Source organism: Neoarius graeffei, chromosome 13, assembly GCF_027579695.1.
Source record: "Neoarius graeffei isolate fNeoGra1 chromosome 13, fNeoGra1.pri, whole genome shotgun sequence".
In the NCBI taxonomy this organism is placed as follows: Eukaryota; Metazoa; Chordata; class Actinopteri; order Siluriformes; family Ariidae; genus Neoarius; species Neoarius graeffei.
Window position 1 is genome coordinate 14,000,972 of NC_083581.1, and position 18,435 is coordinate 14,019,406.

General features: G+C 46.4%; 1 protein-coding gene across 1 annotated transcript in view; it reads left to right on the forward strand.

The window, feature by feature from the left end:
• pgap1 (post-GPI attachment to proteins inositol deacylase 1) overlaps positions 1–18,435 on the forward strand; it is a 70,893-nt gene that overhangs the window by 18,193 nt on the left and 34,265 nt on the right. The window contains exons 4-6 of the mRNA XM_060937282.1: positions 4,203–4,374; positions 4,472–4,632; positions 11,284–11,336. Coding sequence (XP_060793265.1) covers positions 4,203–4,374; positions 4,472–4,632; positions 11,284–11,336 — 386 coding nt within the window. The remainder of the gene's footprint in view (positions 1–4,202; positions 4,375–4,471; positions 4,633–11,283; positions 11,337–18,435) is intronic.

Below are 18,435 nucleotides of genomic sequence, written 5' to 3' on the forward strand. Positions count from 1 at the left end.
GGACTGCAGGCCGCTCCTATGCTGTCCCACTTAAACCATTCAAGGACTTCCTTGTTGGACGTTGCTGTGCTCCAGGCTTGGGCATTTCCCTGCTGGGGTATGATTGTCTCTATGTATACAGCTGAGGCTGACCTCATACTCCTAGCAAGGTGGGTGTCAGAGCGGTGCACAGTCAAGTCCACCCTCTCAATAAGGTTGGGATGGGTTCCTCCGACGGTCTTACCCAATGGACCGTCCCAAAGTACTAGGTCCCCCACAATGTTGATTGGCTGGGGAACAAGTCGACCTTCTCGGTGACTGATCAATAGGTCTATCTTTGTGGGACGGACCAATTCGTCCCTTGACACATTTGGAAAGAACTCTTGCAGCCGCTCAGGAGATACAGCATAAGTTACCTCTGCAATGCTCTCAAGGCCATAGCAAAGGATCTTGTGCACTGCAACTTTTCCTTTGGAAGTTTTCACTTTCAGCCGCAGGAAGTAACGTTTGGTCAGGACAGTCCTCTTCATGCCCCCAACTCCATGGACTATAAGTTTAATGTTTTCACCACACAGTCCAAGGCGATCAGCCGCCACATGGGTGATGTAATTTGTGTCGGAGGCAAGGTCAATCAAGGTGCCGATTAAACAGCCGGAGTTTGTGGTGACCTCCAGTAGCATCATCACCACTGGATGTTCTTTTGCCCCATCTCTGTACTCTGTGCAAGCAGTTGATGACGCCTTATTTGAGAACGCCTTCTTGTACTTTTCCCGCAGGTCCGGAGTGAGCTCAGCTAGGAACACCTCCTGTTGAGTGGTTAGGCCCAGGGGTACCTTCCCTCTGTTTCTTGTGCCACTTTGCCCTTCACTGCTACCGTCCCTTTTAGCAGTTGGTGGCTTAGAACACAGCAGGTAGTTGTGGTCCGAACCCCCTTCCTTCCGACAGTCTACCTTTGGGCAGAGAAATCTGGGCGTACATCCTTTCCCATCCTTGGGGTGAGACCGTAAACACTTGGTGCACAACCCCATTTTTTTCACATGGGCCATTTTACTTGAAAAGTTTTGTTCTCTGAACACTTTGCAAGAAAACAGCTTGCCGGCATGGGAGTTATCATCACAGACAGGACAGCTTAGCTGATCATCCTTTTGACCTGCCGTAGACTTGGTGAAAGACTTCTGGACTGTTTTGTTTGAGTGGCCTTTGAGACCTCCAGGGCCTTTTTCTGCTGGACTCTGCTCCAACTGATCCAATTCTTCCAAAATTTCTTCCTGCTTTTTTAGGAATTCCAGGAGAGAATCAAAGTGATTTAGTGGAGAGAAATGATTTGCAGGGTCAATTTTATACACTATCCACTCCTTCTTAAGAGAACTGGGCAGCTTGCTTTCTAGGGATTGAGCAACAATGCGGTTTTTTACAGCATCCTCTTCGCCCAGGATCTGGAGGCTGCACAGCGCTCTTTCCACAGCCTGAATGAGCTCGATTGTTTTCCTCGGGTTGTTTCCTTTGATGGAGGGCAGAGACTGGACCTCGTTAATGATGAGCAAAACTATCTTTGCCTTGTTCCCATATTTATTATCCAGCAATTTAAACACATCTTTAGTTGATCCACAACTGGTTAGGACAAGCTCCTTTTTGACCTTCTCATCTAAACTATTTAATAGGTGGAATTTTGCAATGCAGTCCACACCTTCTGGGTTGCCCAATTCCTGCAAGTCCTCCCACTCAGACTTCCAGCGATAATAGTCCCTCATCTCACCAGAGAATGTGGGCAATCGTGCTCGTTGAAGGCTGATTTGGGGCTTGGAATTACTGTCTACTTGGGCTGGTCTTGGGCTGCTTTGCCGGGAGGGTGGCTGAGTATTTATGATTGACACCCCGACATTCATACGGGGCTTTATCTTTGTGTCAACCGACAGGTCAGGAAGGGAGAGGAAGGAAGGATCCTTTATTCGATCAGCAGCAATGTCTCCATCCACTCCTTTTCTTCCTCCACTCCTCAGCTCTTCTGCTTCGTCTTCCTCCAACTTGTCACACAATACCAGGACTCGCTTTTTCAGTCCACCATAACACATTTGCAGGTCCAAGGACTTTGGTCCCGGAATCAGCTCTTCCCACTCCATCAGCATGTGTCCAAGCTCCACAATCTCACGGTCCAGGACTCTGTTCCTCAGTCTGCGGTCCTTGAACGAGTCTTGAGAACTGATTTCCTCCTCCTCGGCTTGTGTGACAGCAGACTCAGCCATTCTGGCTTGTTTAAAAAATGCCTCCTCAGCATAATTATTCCAGAAAGTCTCTTGAGTGGTCCTTTTAACTTCCAGGAAGCGATTTTCACACTCCTGGGTCTTTTTCTCAATCTCATTTGCGCATGCTTCAGCCTCTTCACCAGGGGTTTCCCGTAGAACTTCTACATACTCATACCCCGCGTCAGTGACTTTTGAGAAGTCAGCTTTGAAACTTTTCCATTCTTTAATAATTTCAGTTGACTCCAATAGTCCTGGCTTGGTGAGTGCGTTGGCCCTCTTGGTGAATACTGCTTGTGCTCTTGAACGTGCACTTTTAAATTTATCCAAGTCTGCCATTTTACTTGAACTCCTTTTATGTTGACCGGGGAACTAACTGTTGCCACCAATGGGCCTTTAGAACTTCTTTATCCTCGTCAGTGGGCTATGTAGTCAGTGGCAGGGCTGGACAATGGTGCAGGCAGGCACAGGAGTGACAGGCTGGCTATTCCACAAGCAAATAATTGAGTCCTTTTTGAATCAGTCCCAGGGATTAATTTGCTGCACTTCCTCCGGTGCAGTGGGCGTCGGTTTATAACTGTTCGGTTCTTCCTGATTTTCCCACCGAACGGGGCATCAAAAGAGCACACTGGAAGGTTATAACTCGTCTTTGGTTTATTTTATTTTGTCCACAATTTGCTTCAGTAGCTGTACATGCTACAGTATTAGGCAGTACAGTACATTAGTGGCAGTACAGTAGCAGCGTTTGGCAGGTTATAAACCGGTGCCGTGTAGCTCTCTTGACAAGGTGGCAATACTGACTTTGTGCGCACTCCAACTTTTATACATTCTAAATTTCATTGGATACAAACCAGCCTATGAGGATTTACCAGCTCCAAACACTTTAACAAGGCAAGTAAGAAAGTCCTCTCCACTCATTGCATCCAATTGCTTTAATTGATTGCCCAACTTGACTCCTCCTATTCACTAGTGACTTAACAGACGCAACATCTACTATGATTCTTTGTAGTATACAGTGGCGGCTCCAGCCCAAGAATCTGACAGATGCACATTTGCACAAATATTTTCACTAATTTTACCAGATCTCCATGGATTTTCGCAGGGGCAAAGAGCACGCCAAGCCCTTTCTGAAGAGGGCAGCCACAGCCTGCTACAAACACAGCTCGGCCCGGTCTGCTGGTTGAGCGTGTAGTCGACTCGTGGAAAAGGAAACAAAGGCCTGTGACTGACGCCAAGTGGTGCACGTATATTTCTGCACATGCATCGGTCTGGATCCATCACTGGTATATTATCGGTGTCACCTGGTGAATTATAATTGGCAATCTGATGCGTTGTAGGCTCTTCAGCATATACTGGAAGAAAATATGGATAACACAGAAAACACCGACGTTAAATAACAATCACTGACGGATCAAGAGACGGAGCATTCAATTGAGCTTCAGGTACAGTCGGCTATACTCCAGATAAGAGAATTACTCAACATTTTGCATGAAACTCACTCATTTGAAGTTTTATTTCATGGTAGTTTCAGTTTCAATTATGTGCTAGGAATGTGAATTGACTGGAAAGAGGGATATTGCTGTGCAAACAGATAAACTAGTCAGTGTTGAAATCCAGACAGAGACAGTTGTCTTTGAAGACCAGATTATCCAGTGTTCTTTGTTGGGAGATGAAAATGTCTCATTATATGATTCGTTCAAACTCTGCTAGCAAAACCATGATGGAAGCAGAGGATATAAGCAGCCAAGTTGCTCCAAGCTTCCACTAAGCCACGTCATCGCATACGTCACTTCCACAGGAGGCCCATCTGGTATTTTAATAAAAATGTATTTTTCTAGAATGCTATTTGATCTCCGAAAATTAATGTTTGACTGTTGAAATCTTCGAATACTTTTACTTAAGTTTAAGAATAAATCTGCTGGAGGATCCCTTTAAGGTTATATTATTTATTGTGAAACAAAGCTTCTTTCCTGTTTGTAACAGAACCATCCTGATCCTCCCAGCAGCGTGGTGTTGGTGGGTCACTCTATGGGTGGTGTGATCGCGCGAGCTCTCTTCTCCCTCCCACGCTTTAATCCTCACCTGGTTAGCCTCATCCTCACCCAGGCCTCTCCTCACCAGGCGCCTGTCCTCTCCTTGGATCCCTTCATACTTGGTAGGAAAGTTCTCAAAGCCTCACGTTCAACACGTGTAGAGGATGTAAAAGTATGTACTGTTAATCTTCATTTTATTTGTCTTTGTCTCTGCTGTAGATTTCTACTCGTCTGTCAGGCGGCACTGGAGTACCCGAGCAGAGGATTTGCGTAACGTGACCGTGTTGTCTGTGGGCGGGGGATACCGTGACTATCTGGTTCGCTCAGGCCTGACCACCTTGACCTGTCCTGCGAATGACCTGAACAAGATGGCCGTTGTGGTGAGGAAGAGTAAATACAGCGTTATTATATACACTGCCCTCCATGATCATTGCTCCACTTGTAAACATTAGTAAAAAGGGTGAGGGGGGGGAAAAAAAAATCCACCTTTTGGTGAAGGAGCTTCATCTCACACTGAGGGGGAAAAAAACAACCTTCCATCCATCCATCCATCCATCCATCCATTATGTGTAGCCACTTATCCTGTACAGGTTCGCAGGCAAGCTGGAGCCTATTCCAGCTGACTGTGGGCGAGAGGCAGGGGAAAAACAACCTTTAGTTGAAATAAATTTCAATTCAGAGAAAAACAAATCCTTCTTCAAGAAATAATTATTTTCAACAAAAAACACATGCCACTATTATTGATACCCCTAGAAATTAAAATGGACAAATTGTAACTGAAGAATGTAATCCATGACTTCCTAATTAACTGGAGAACAAATATGAGATGAGACAGAGGCCAAATTCCATTAGTCATCCATCAACACGGGAAAGATGAGAGAACACACAAACCAAATGAGGGAGAAGTGTGTTGACCTTCATAATTCAGGGAATTGGTATTTAAAAAAAAAAAAGCAGTTTGCCTGAAAATGTCCATGTAGTATGCGAGCGGGTGGGTGGAGCACAGAAGTACGGCAGGCCAGAACTGAGTTCCAAAAAACTCTTTATTTTCCACTTTTCAGTGTAATGTTATTCTCCCAGCCATGCGCGTGCGCGCGCACACACACACACACACACACACACACACACACACACACAAAAAAAAAAGTCACCTGATTGGGGAGAGCGCTCTCTCTCTCTCTCTCTCTCTCTCTCTCTCTCTCTCTCTCTCTCTCTCCTTATATAGGGTGCGGTCACTGGGGAAGACACACAAAGACAGATTAACAGACATCAGGTGCAGTGATTCTGCCACTTACCTTCCCTGACTCCGCCCTCCGGTCACAGTCTGACGCTTGACCACGCCCCCGCTGCCACATACCCCCACCGCCTGACTCAGGCCGGGCAGCTGTTCGGCCTGCAGCCGACTCCCCCACCCCCCAACCGACGGGAGAGGAAGTCCGCCATGACCATCTGCACCCTCAGCCTGTGGATCACCATGAAATTAAAGGGCTGGAGTGCCAGATACCAACGGGTGATCTGCGCTTTGGCATCCTTCATGCTGTGGAGCCTCTGGAGGGGCACGTGGTCCAAACAGAGGGTGAAGGGGCACCCCAGGAGGTAGTAGCAGAGGGCGAGGACCGCCCACTTGATCGCCAGGCACTCCTTCTCTATGGTGCTGTAGCGCCCCTCACGCACCGACAGCTTCCTGCTGATGTAGAGCACAGGACGGTCCTCCCCTTCCACCTCCTGGGACAGAACGGCCCACAGCCCTCTGTCCGAGGTGTCCGTCTGCAACATAAAGGGGAGAGAAAAGTCAGGGGAGTGTAACAGTGGCCCCCCCACACAGTGCAGCCTTCACCTCAGAGAAAGCCTGCTGGCATTGCTCCGTCCACTGGACTGGATCTGGTGCCCCCTTTTTAGCGAGATCAGTCAGTGGGCTGGTGACATCCAAATAATTAGGTATAAACCTACGATAGTAGCCAGCCAGCCCCAGGAACTGCCTCACCCCCTTTTTGGTCTTGGGCCTCGGGCAGGCCGCAATCACTGCTGTCTTACTGTTGGAGCAGCCGCCAAATGGTCCTCCGCCAGCTTGATGGCCTGATCCAGTGACACCGGGTGATGGCACTAGACCCACTCCGCGGTTCCCTCAGGCAGCCGGGTGATGAACTGCTCCAGTACCACCAGATCAACGATTCCCTCGGTGTCGCAGTTGTCAGCCCTCAGCCACCGCCGGCAGGCGTCGCGGAGTTGCTAGCCAAACGCGAACGGCTGGCCGACCTCCTCTAGGCGTAGAGCGCGGAAGCGCTGGCATTGTTGTTCAGGGGTGTGCCCCACACGCTGGAGGACGGCCCGGTGCAGGTCTGCGTAGACCAGCCGGCTGTCGGCGGGGAGCTGTAGCGCGGCCAGCTGCGCCTCGCCTGTTAGCAGGGGGAGGAGGCACGCCGTGCGCTGTTCCACCGGCCAGCCCCAGGCCTCTGCTGCTTGCTCAAAGAGCGCTAGAAAGGCCTCAGGGTTGTCATGCGGGCCCATCTTCGTTAGGGTGAAGTGGGGAGGGCCCGTAGCGGTGGTGGACCCTGCCGACGCAAGGAGGTGCCGGAACGCCTGACGATCTTCCTGTTGCGCCAGCACCAGGGCCTCAAACCTTTGCTCTTGCTCCTTTTGGAGGGTGATCAGCGCCTGGTGCTGGCTCTGTTGGGCCGTGGCGAGGGCGTAGATCAGGTCCGCGAAGGGGGAGGACTCCATGGGGCTGTTCTCCTCTGTGCTCCAATTCCCGGGTTTCGGCACTACTATAGTATGCGAGCAGGTGGGTGGAGCACAGAAGTATGGCAGGCCAGAACTGAGTTCCAAAAAAGCTCTTTATTTTCCACTTTTCAGTGTAACGTGTGCCCACGCACGCACGCGCGCACACAAGTCGCCTGGTTGGGGAGAGAGCTCCCTCCCTCTGCGCTCTCTCTCTCCCTCTGCGCTCTCTCTCTCCCTCTGCGCTCTCTCTCTCCCTCTGCGCTCTCTCTCTCCCTCTGCGCTCTCTCTCTCCCTCTGCGCTCTCTCTCTCTCTCTCTCTCTCTCTCTCTCTCTCTCTCTCTCTCTTATAGGGCATGGTCACTGGGGAAGACACACAAACCCAGATTAACAGACATCAGGTGCAGTGATTCTGCCACTTACCTTCCCTGACTCCGCCCTCCAGTCACAGACCGCCACTTGACCATGCCCCCGCTGCCACAGTCTATTTCTACTTTTAGGGCAATAATAAAAATGTGGACACCAACTGGAACTGTTACAAACTTGCCTGGAGGAGGACCCAAGTTTATTTTGCCCTGACTTACAGTGAGGATGAGGGTAAGCGAGGCAAAAAAATCCCCAAGGATCACTGGTGAATTACAAGAAAAAGTAAAATCTTGGGGTTTCCAAGTCTCCAAAATCACCATCAGATACCACCTCCATGCCAACAGATTATTTGGAACGTGCCAGAAAGAAGTCTTTTCTGTCAGTTAACCACAAACGTAAGTGCTTGAAGTTTGCGAAATGCTACTACAACTTTTGACTGGAACCATGTTCTACGCTCTGATGGGACAAAAATGGAGCTTTTTGGCCATAAACACTCAAGGTGGGTTTGGCATAAAAAGGACGACTATAATGAAAAGAACCTGATCCTAACTGTAAAATATGGTGGAAGTTCTGTGATGTTTTGAGGCTGTTTGCAGCCCTGGAAAGCTTGTTGGGGTACATGGCATCATGGACTCCATGAAATACCAAGACATTTTAATTCAAAATCTGTCTGCCTCTGCCAGGACACTAAAACTGGATCGTCATTGGATCTTCCAGCAGGACAATGATCTGAAGCATATGTCCAAATCAACACACATGGTTTGCTGGGCACAGAATCAAGCATCTGCCATGGCCATCTCAGTCCCCTGACCTGAACCCCCAGTGAAAACCTGTGGGGTGAGCTGAAGAGGAGAGCGCACAAAAGAGGGCTGAGGACCCTGGATGATCTGGAGAGATTGTGTAAAGAGGGATGGTCTCATATGTCCTGCTCTGGATCTCCAACCTTATAAAATTTTTTAGGAGAAGACTCAGTGCTGTTTTACTGACAAAGGAGGTTGTACAAAGTATTAAATGCAGGGGTACCAATAATAGTGGCACATGTGTTTTTGTTTAAAATAATTCTTTTTTTGATGAGGGATTTGTTTTTCTCTGAATAACTTTTTTTTCAGGGTGGCACGGTGGTGTAGTGGTTAGCACTGTCGCCTTACAGCAAGAAGGTTCTTGGTTTGAGCCCAGTGGTCGACGGGGGCCTTTCTGTGTGGGGTTTGCATGTTCTTCCTGTGTCTGCGTGGGTTTCCTTCGGGTGCTCTGGTTTCCCCAACAGTCCAGACATGCAGGTTAGGCTAATTGGTGGCTCTAAATTGACTGTAGGTGTGAATGGTTGTTTGTCTCTATGTGTCAGCCTTGCGATGACCTGGGAACTTGTCCAGGGTGTATCCTGCCTCTTACCCAGAGTCAGCTGAGATAGGCTCCAGCTTGCCCGCGACCCTGTACAGGATAAGCGGTTACGGATAATGGATGGATGGATTTTTTTTTTTTTCTTCCATTAAAGGTTGGATTTTTCTCATTTTGTCAGTGTGAGATGAAGCGACTTCACCAAAAGGTGGATTTTTTTTTCTCCTAACCCTTTTTACTCATCTTTACAAGGGGTGCCAATAATTGTGGAGGGCACAGTGTATATACAGCACATAGCTTTTATTAATGACTGAATCTAATACAGACACTCAAACCAAACAAGATTTTATCATTATGCCAAATATGATGTATTCTTATTGACTCAAAGCAGGAGAAGTAATAACATGGTGTGTAATCAACACACAACAATTATTGACAATGTTGGTGGCCCACCAAACAACAATTACATTAAATAGACTTTAAAGCTGATCAGGGAATAGAGCTTGGTTTACTTTAATTTTAATTGTGGTTTACTGTTTAACCATGGCTTTAAAAATCTTCCTCTGAGAACAGTCCATATCACAGTACTACTTCAGACACTGAAACCACATCAGATGAAAGATTAAAATTAATCTCCTAATGAAATTTTAATCTGAGTTTAAAGTAATTGAGCAACAGGATTAAAGTTAATCAGGTGGTGGTGGTGTTTTTTTTTTTTTTTTTTCCTAAAGCTAAAGTGAGGATTTGGTGATATCCTAATGAGTATTATATACCAATTAGCCATAACATTATAACCACTGACAGGTGAAGTGAATAACTAGCCCATGTGGTCCAATCCCACAGAAGAGCTACTGCAGCACAAACTGCTAAAAAAGTTAATGCTGGCTAATACTGAAAGGTGCCAGCATTAACTTTTTCAGCAGTTTGTGCTACAGTAGTTCTTCTGTGGGACTGGACCATATGGGTTAGCCTTCATGCCCCATGCAAATCAATGAGCCTTTGACACCCATGACCCTGTCACTGGTTCACCGGTTGTCCTTCCTTGGACCACTTTTGGTAGGTACTAACCACTGCATACTGGGAACACCCCACAAGATGTGCCATTTTGGAGATGCTGAGACCCAGTCATCTAGCCATCACAATTTGGCCCTTGTCAAAGTCACTCAGATCCTCACGCTTGCTCATTTTTCCTGCTTCCAACACATCAACTTCGAGAACTGACTGTTCTCTTGCTGCCTAATATATCCCACCCCTTGTCAGGTGCCATTGTAATGAGAGAGTCAATGTTTCTCACTTCACCTCTCAGTGGTCATAATGTCATGGCTGATCAGTGTAAGTGTCTGTTTAACACAGTCTCAGCGTTAGGAGTGTGTGCATGTGGTACTGTTGGAATAACATGCATGAAAAAATAAAGCTCTGAGGATTTCTCATGAAGATTTGTCTTTAATATATACATGTATGAGCTTTGTGTAAATGCTGTCTTAGTTCTATGGTCTGATCACAAGATTAAGCCTAGTTTTAGAGAAGAATGTACAGTATTTCTTATATTTAGATAAAGTATTGTGTAAAATACAAATAATTGGTATTTACAACTAATGCATAAGTAAACTAGATCAGTAAAACAAATATGATGTAGTTGGCTCCTTGATGAAAATACTTGATATTTGATGGAGTCTGGAATTATGGGCTCAACCTTAGGATATGTTCAAGAAGTGCTAGAATTATTTATCGAGAGGATTACTCTTAATATTATTTAATTTATCACAGCAATTTAGAAATAAAATTTTTTTGGTCCATTTTCACCTGGTGTGTTTGCATGACAGCATGTTACGGCAGAAAACAAACAAAATAATACAAAAAAAAAAAAACGGGGCTGAGAGAGGGGGTAATATTCTGAGGAAAATTTTCAGATATTTGAGACAACAATCATGTGCTTCCTGGCTGCAGTGTATTCTGGGAAATGTAGTTGAAAATCTCTTAGTGCTTTAGTCTTTTATACTGCATTCCTGAGAGTTATAGGAAAAGACTGCATTTCCGATAAAACTCTGCTCAACTTTTTCAGAGTAACAGAGATTTGTGCAGATGAGAAGAATCCATGCCCTGGAAGTAATAGAAAACTGCTCTTGTACATATAAACAGCTAATCCAAAAAAAAGGTTGTGATTTTATACCTTCATCTTCTGTTGCATCCAGGAAGTGCATCAATCACATGCTTCCTGGCTGCAGTGCATTCTGAGAAATGTAGTTAAAATTCCCTTAGCACTTTGTGCAATATAGAATAATAATGAGGAAAGACTGCATTTCCTATAACTCTCATCTCATTGTGGTGTCTGTGGTGTGATGACGTTGATCCAGTCTTCCAAAGTGAAGTGATGGGGTTCCTTGTCCCAAAAAAACAACAAAAAAACCACTATTTTTCCAAGTTTTTCCTATGGTGTTCCTAATACTCTGTCATGTGTTTGTTCTTTAAAAAATAGTTGACTCTTTTAGTCTGTAAATAATTACTTTTGTTATATTGTTGTGCACCAGTATAGCCTAGGTGTCGGCAGGCATCCCATCATGCCACTGTAGTGTATGGTGATGAGGTTTTTTTTTTTTTTTCTTCCCCCACAGGTGACTGCTGTTCCCAGGACTTGGGTATCTACAGATCACCTGTCCATCGTGTGGTATGTAGCTCACTCACGTTCATGTATCCAAGAAAGAGTGTTACAGTATCTGCATAGTGCTATTATTATTTTTGAAACTGAGATTTGGCTTAAATTCCCGTCAGAATAACTGCACAATGATGCCGTGCAAGGCAAAAGGCAGTAAGGGTAGTATCTCACTGGGTTACGACAGCCTGCGACTAGTTGGAGAGACAGTTGTGATAAAATATGCGAATTAGCGACAATTTTCACTTGGAATCGCACTGAAGTGATATTCGCATATTTTATCACAATTGTTGTGTCTCCAACTAGTCGCAGGCTGTTGCAGCCCAGTGAGATATACTCGCACTTCTTGTCTCACGGAAACTGACTTGAGAAGGGTTCGTGACTGCTTAGCGACACCAGCGACGCATTTGCGGCTATTTTGAGAGAAATTTTGCCGCACAAATTTTTTGAACGTGTTCAAAATTTCAGTGAGGAAAGAGCGACAATTTGCAACTCATGCGAGGAAATTGAGAAGCCCCGCGAATGTTTCAAGACACTTTTGAAACTCTCTTGCGAATGATGTTCGCAATTTGTCGCAAGCTGTCACAGCCCAGTGAGATACTGGCTTAACTGCATTTTTGGTTAAATTGAACTGCTTTCAAATTTGGCCCAGACCCCACCTATCAACATGACCACCTTTCAGTCAAAACTTTACAAATAGATTTTAAACTTAGGGATATAATTAATTTCTTTGTAAATAATCTCTTTAAAACAGAGCGCTTAAAGACAAAAGTCCATTTTTCTCAGTTTGCACATTTTACAGTTACTGCCTTTTGCCTTCGCCTGGCAGAATGGTATCCTGTTAGTGTGTGACTGGAGTTTTTGCTACATTCATATCATTCACTTATGAGGACGCAAACTGTACAAAGTCTCTGTTTTTTAAAGGCTGGTGAGTAGCTATGGTGAAGTGATGGAATACTTGCCGAAGTGTCACAGTATCTCAATATTTCTAACAAGGGTTGATTTTAAAAACATTTAATTTTTTTTCCTCACATTTTTAATCATGGGCTGCACGGTGGTGTAGTGGTTAGCGCTGTCGCCTCACAGTAAGAAGGTCCGGGTTCGAGCCCCATGGCCGGCGAGGGCCTTTCTGTGAGGAGTTTGCATGTTCTCCCCGTGTCCGCGTGGGTTTCCTCCGGGTGCTCCGGTTTCCCCCCCAGTCCAAAGGCATGCAGGTTAGGTTAATTGGTGACTCTAAATTGACCGTAGATGTGAATGTGAGTGTAAATGGTTGTCTGTGTCTATGTGTGGGCCCTGTGATGACCTGGCGACTTGTCCAGGGTGTACCCTGCCTTTCGCCCGTAGTCAGCTGGGATAGGCTCCAGCTTGCCTGCGACCCTGTAGAACAGGATAAAGTGGCTAGAGATAATGACATGAGGATTTTTAATCATGAGTTGACTTTTTTACCAGCATGCTGCTGTATTGGATGCTCTTTTATGGATTTCATTTAAACTCAGTTTTTTGTGTGTTTATAATAAACATACATTTCTTCTTCTTTTGGCTGCTCCCGATTAGGGTTTGCCACAGCGGATCTTTTGTCTCCATTGCTCCGTCTTCCGCATCCTTCTCTACCACACCTGCCACTTTCATGTCCTCTCTCACCACATCCATGTATCTCCTCTTTGGCCTTCCTCGTTTTCGTTTGCCTGGCAGCTCCATCCTCAACATTCTCCTTACAAAATGCTCTGTTGTATATGTTTTATATATATATATATATATATATATATATATATATATACACACACACACACACACACAGAGTGCCTTGCAAAAGTATTCATACCCCTTGAACTTTTTCACATTTTTCCACCTTACAACCACGAACTTAAGTTTTTTTTTATTGAGATTTTATGTGATAGACCAACACAGAGTAGCACATAATTGTGAAGTGAAACGAAAATGATAAATGGTCTTCAAAATTTTAAACAAATAAAAATCTGAAAAATGTGGTGTGCATTAGTATTCAGCCCCCTGTCCTCTGATACCTCTAAATATAATCCAGTGCAATCAATTGCCTTCAGAAGTCATCTAATTAGTTAATAGAGTCCTACTGTGTGTAATTTACTCTCAGCATAAATGCACTTGTTCTGTGAAGGCCTCAGTGGTTTGTTAGAGAACACTGAAGAACAAACAGCTTCATGAAGACCAAAGAACTCACCAGACAGGTCAGGGATAAAGTTCTGGAGAAGTTTAAAGCAGGGTTAGGTTATAAAAAATATCCCAAGCTCTGAACATCTCAAGAAGCACTGTTCAATCCATCATTCAAAAATGGAAAACGTATGGCACAACTGCAAACTGCAAACCTACCAAGATATGGCCGTCCACCTAAACTGACAGAGCGAGCAAGGAGAGCACTGGTCAGAGAAGCAGCCAAGAGGCCCATGATCACTCTGGAGGAGCTGCAGAAATCCACAGCTCAGGTGGGAGAATGTGTGCACAGGACAACTAGAAGTCGTACATTCCACAAATCTGGCCTTTTTGGAAGAGTGGCAAGAAGAAAGCCATTGTTGAAAGACAGGCATAAGAAGCCATGTAGGGGACACAGCAAACATGTGGAAGAAGGTGCTTTGGTCAGATGAGACCAAAGTTGAACTTTTTGGCCTAAATGCAAAGCACTATGTGTGGCGGAAAACTAACACTGCTCATCACCCTGCACACCATCCCCACTGTGAAACATGGTGGTGGCAGCATCATGCTATGGGGATGCTTTTCTTCAGCAGGGACAGGGAAACTGGTCAGAGTTGATGGGACGATGGATGGAGCTAAATACAGGGCAATCCTGGAAGAAAACCTGTTGGAGGCTGCAAAAGACTTGAGACTGGGAAGGAGATTCACCTTCCAGCAAGACAATGACCCTAAACATACAGCCAGAGCTACAATGGAATGGTTTAGATCAAAGAATATTCATGTTAGAATGTCCCAGTCAAAGTCCAGACCTAAATCCCATTGAGCATCTGTGGCAAGACTTGAAAATTGCTGTTCACAGACGCTCTCCATCCAATATGGCTGAGCTTGAGCTATTTTGCAAAGAAGAATGGGCAAAAATTTCAGTGTCTAGATGTGCAAAGCTGGTAGATACATACCACAAAAGACTTGCAGCTGTAATTGCAGCAAAAGGTGGCTCTACAAAGTATTGTCTCAGGGGGGCTGAATACTAATGCACATCTCATTTTTCAGATTTTTATTTGTTTAAAATTTTGAAGACCATTTATCATTTTCGTTTCACTTCACAATTATGTGCTACTCTGTGTTGGTCTATCACATAAAATCTCAATAAAAAACTTCTAAGTTCGTGGTTGTAAGGTGGAAAAATGTGAAAGTTCAAGGGGTATGAATACTTTTTCAAGGCACTGTGTGTGTGTGTGTGTGTGTGTGTGTGTGTGTGTGTGTGTGTGTGTGTGTGTGTGTGTGTGTGTGTGTGTACACAGTGGTGCTTGAAAGTTTGTGAATCCTTTAGAATTTTTATATTTCTGCATAAATGTGACCTACAACACGGTCAGATTTCCACAGAAGTCCTAAAAGTAGATAAAGAGAATCCAGTTAAACAAATGAGACACAAAAATTATAATTGGTCATTTATTTATTGAGGAAAATGATCCAATATTACATATGTGAGTGGCAAAAGTGTGTGAACCTTTGTTTTCAGTCTCTGGTGTGACCCCCTTGTGCAGCAATAACTGCAACTAAACATTTGCGGTAACTGTTGATCAGTCCTGCACACCGGCTTGGAGGAATTTTAGCCCATTCCTCTGTACAGAACAGCTTCAACTCTGGGATGTTGGTGGGTTCCTCACATGAATTGCTCACTTCAGGTCCTTCCACAACATTTCGATTGGATTAAGGTCAGGACTTTGACTTGGCCATTCCATAACATTAACTTTATTCTTCTTCAACCATTCTTTGGTAGAACGACTTGTGTGCTTAGGGTCATTGTCTTGCTGCATGACCCACCTTCTCTTGAGATTCAGTTCATGGACAGATGTCCTGACATTTTCCTTTAGAATTTGCTGGTATAATTCAGAATTTACTGTTCCATCAATGATGGCAAGCCATCCTGGCCCAGATGCAGCAAAACAGGCCCAAACCATGATACTACAACCACTGTGTTTCACAGATGGGATAAGGTTCTTATGCTGGAATGCAGTGTTTTCCTTTCTCCAAATATAATGCTTCTCATTTAAACCAAAAAGTTCTATTTTGGTCTCATCCATCCACAAAACATTTTTCCAATAGCCTTCTGGCTTATCCACGTGATCTTTAGCAAACTGCAGACGAGCAGCAATGTTCTTTTTGGAGAGCAGTGGCTTTCTCCTTGCAACCCTGCCATGCACACTACTGTTGTTCAGTGTTCTCCTGATGGTGGACTCATGAACATTAGCCAATGTGAGAGAGGCCTTCAGTTGCTTAGAAGTTACCCTGGGGTCCTTTGTGACCTCGCCGACTGTTACACACCTTGCTCTTGGAGTGATCTTTGTTGGTCGACCACTCCTGGGGAGGGTAACAATGGTCTTGAATTTCCTCCATTAGTACACAATCTGTCTGACTGTGGCTTGGTGGAGTCCAAACTCTTTGGAGATGGTTTTCTAACCTTTTCCAGCCTGCTGAGCATCAACAACGCTTTTTCTAAGGTCCTCAGAAATCTCCTTTCTTCGTGCCATGATGCACTTCCACAAACGTGCGTTGTGAAGATCAGACTTTGATAGATCCCTGTTCTTTAAATAAAACAGGGTGCCCACTCACACCTGATTGTCATCCCATTGATTGAAACACCTGACTCTAATTTCACCTTCAAATTAACTGCTAATCCTAGAGGTTCACATACTTTTGCCACTCACAGGTATGTCTTGTCGTCTTCTGCTTATCCGGGGCCGGGTCGCGGAGGCAGCAGTCTGAACATGGAAGCCCAAACTTCCCTTTCCCCAGACACCTCGGCCAGCTCCTCGGGAAGAACACCAAGGCGTTCCGAGGCCAGCCGAGAGACATAGTCCCTCCAGCGTGTCCTGGGTCTTCCCTGGGGCCTCCTTCCGGGGGGACATGCCTGGAACACCTCCCCAGGAAGGTGTCCAGGAGGCATCCGAAAGAGATGCCCGAGCCACCTCAGCTGATTCCTCTCGATGTGGAGGAGCAGCAGCTCTACTCCGAGCTCCTCCCGAGTGACTGTGCTTTTCACCCTATCTCTAAGGGAGCGCCCAGCCACCCTGCGAAGGAAACTCATTTCGGCCGCTTGTATCTACGATCTTGTTCTTTTGGTCATTACCCAAAGCTCATGACCATAGGTGAGCGTTGGAACGTTTAGCGACCGGTAAATTGAGAGCTTCGCCTTTTGGCTCAGCTCCTTCTTTACCACGACGGACCGGTAAAGCGACCGCATCACTGCAGAGGCCGCACCGATCCGCCTGTCGATCTCACGCTCTATCCTTCCCTCACTCGTGAACAAGATCCTGAGATACTTAAACTCCTCCACTTGAGGCAGGACTTCTCCACCAACCTGGAGAGGGCAAGCCACCCTTTTCCGGTCGAGAACCATGGCCTGTGACTTGGAGGTGCTGATTCTCATCCCAGCCACTTCACACTCTACTGCAAACCGCCCCAGTGCATGCTGAAGGTCCTGGTTTGAAGAAGCCAACAGGACAACATCATCTGCGAAAAGCAGAGATAAAATCCTGTGGTTCCCAAACAGGATTCCTTCCGGCCCCATGCTGCACCTAGAAATTCTGTCCATAAAGATTATGAACAGAACTGGTGACAAAGGGCAGCCCTGCCAGAGTCCAACATGCACTGGGAATAGGTCTGACTTACTGCTGGCAATGCAAACCAGACTCCTGCTCCGTTCATACAGGGACCGGACAGCCCTTAGCAAAGAGCCCCGAACCCCATACTCCTGAAGCACCCCCCACAGAATACCACGAGGGACACGGTTGAATGCCTTCTCCAAATCCACAAAGCACATGTGGACTGGTTGGGCAAACTCCCATGAACCCTCGAGCACCCTATGAAGGGTCTAGAGCTGGTCCAGTGTTCCGCGACCAGAATGAAAACCGCATTGCTCCTCCTGGATCCGAGGTTCGACTATTAGCCAAATTCTCCTCTCCAGTACCCTGGAGTAAACCTTCCCTGGGAGGCTGAGAAGTGCGAGTTCCCCTATAATTGGAGCACACTCTCCAGTCCCCTTTCTTAAAAAGAGGGACCACCACCCCAGTCTGCCACTCCAGAGGCACTGTCCCTGACCGTCACGCGATGTTGCAGAGGTGTGTCAGCCAAGACAGCCCCACAACATCCAGAGACTTGAGATACTCGGGGCGGATCTCATCCACCCCCAGTGCCCTGCCACCGAGGAGCTTGCTAACCACCTCAGTGGCTTCGGCTTGGGTAATGGACGAGTCCACCTCTGAGTCATCAGCCTCTGCTTCCTCAGTGGAAGACGTGACAGTGGGATTGAGGAGATCCTCGAAGTATTCCTTCCACCGCCTGACGATGTCCCCAGTTGAGGTCAACAGCTCCCCACCCGCACTGTAAAGTGTTGGCAGAGTACTGCTTCCCCCTCCTGAGGCGCCGGATGGTTTGCCAGAATTTCTTTGAGGCCGACCGATAGTCCTCCATGGCCTCACTGAACTCCTCCCAGTTCCGAGTTTTTGCTTCCGCATCTGCCCGAGCTGCGGCACGCCTGGCCTGCCGATACCCATCAGCTGCCTCAGGAGTCCTGGAGGCCAACATGACCCGATAGGACTCCTCCTTCAGCTTGACGGCATCCCTTACTTCCGGTGTCCACCACCGGGTTCGGGGATTGCCACCATGACAGGCACCGGAGACCTTGCGGCCACAGCTCCGAACAGCCACGTCGACAATGGAGGCAGAGAACATGGTCCACTCAGACTCGATGTCCCCCGCCTCCCTCGGAAGCTGGGAGAAGCTCTCCCGGAGGTGGGAGTTAAAGACCTCCCCGACGTAGTGCTTGGCCAGACGTTCCCAGCAGACCCTCACCATACGTTTGGGCCTGCCAGGTCTGTCCGTCTTCCTCCTCCGCCAGCGGATCCAACTCACCACCAGGTGGTGATCAGTTGACAGCTCAGCCCCT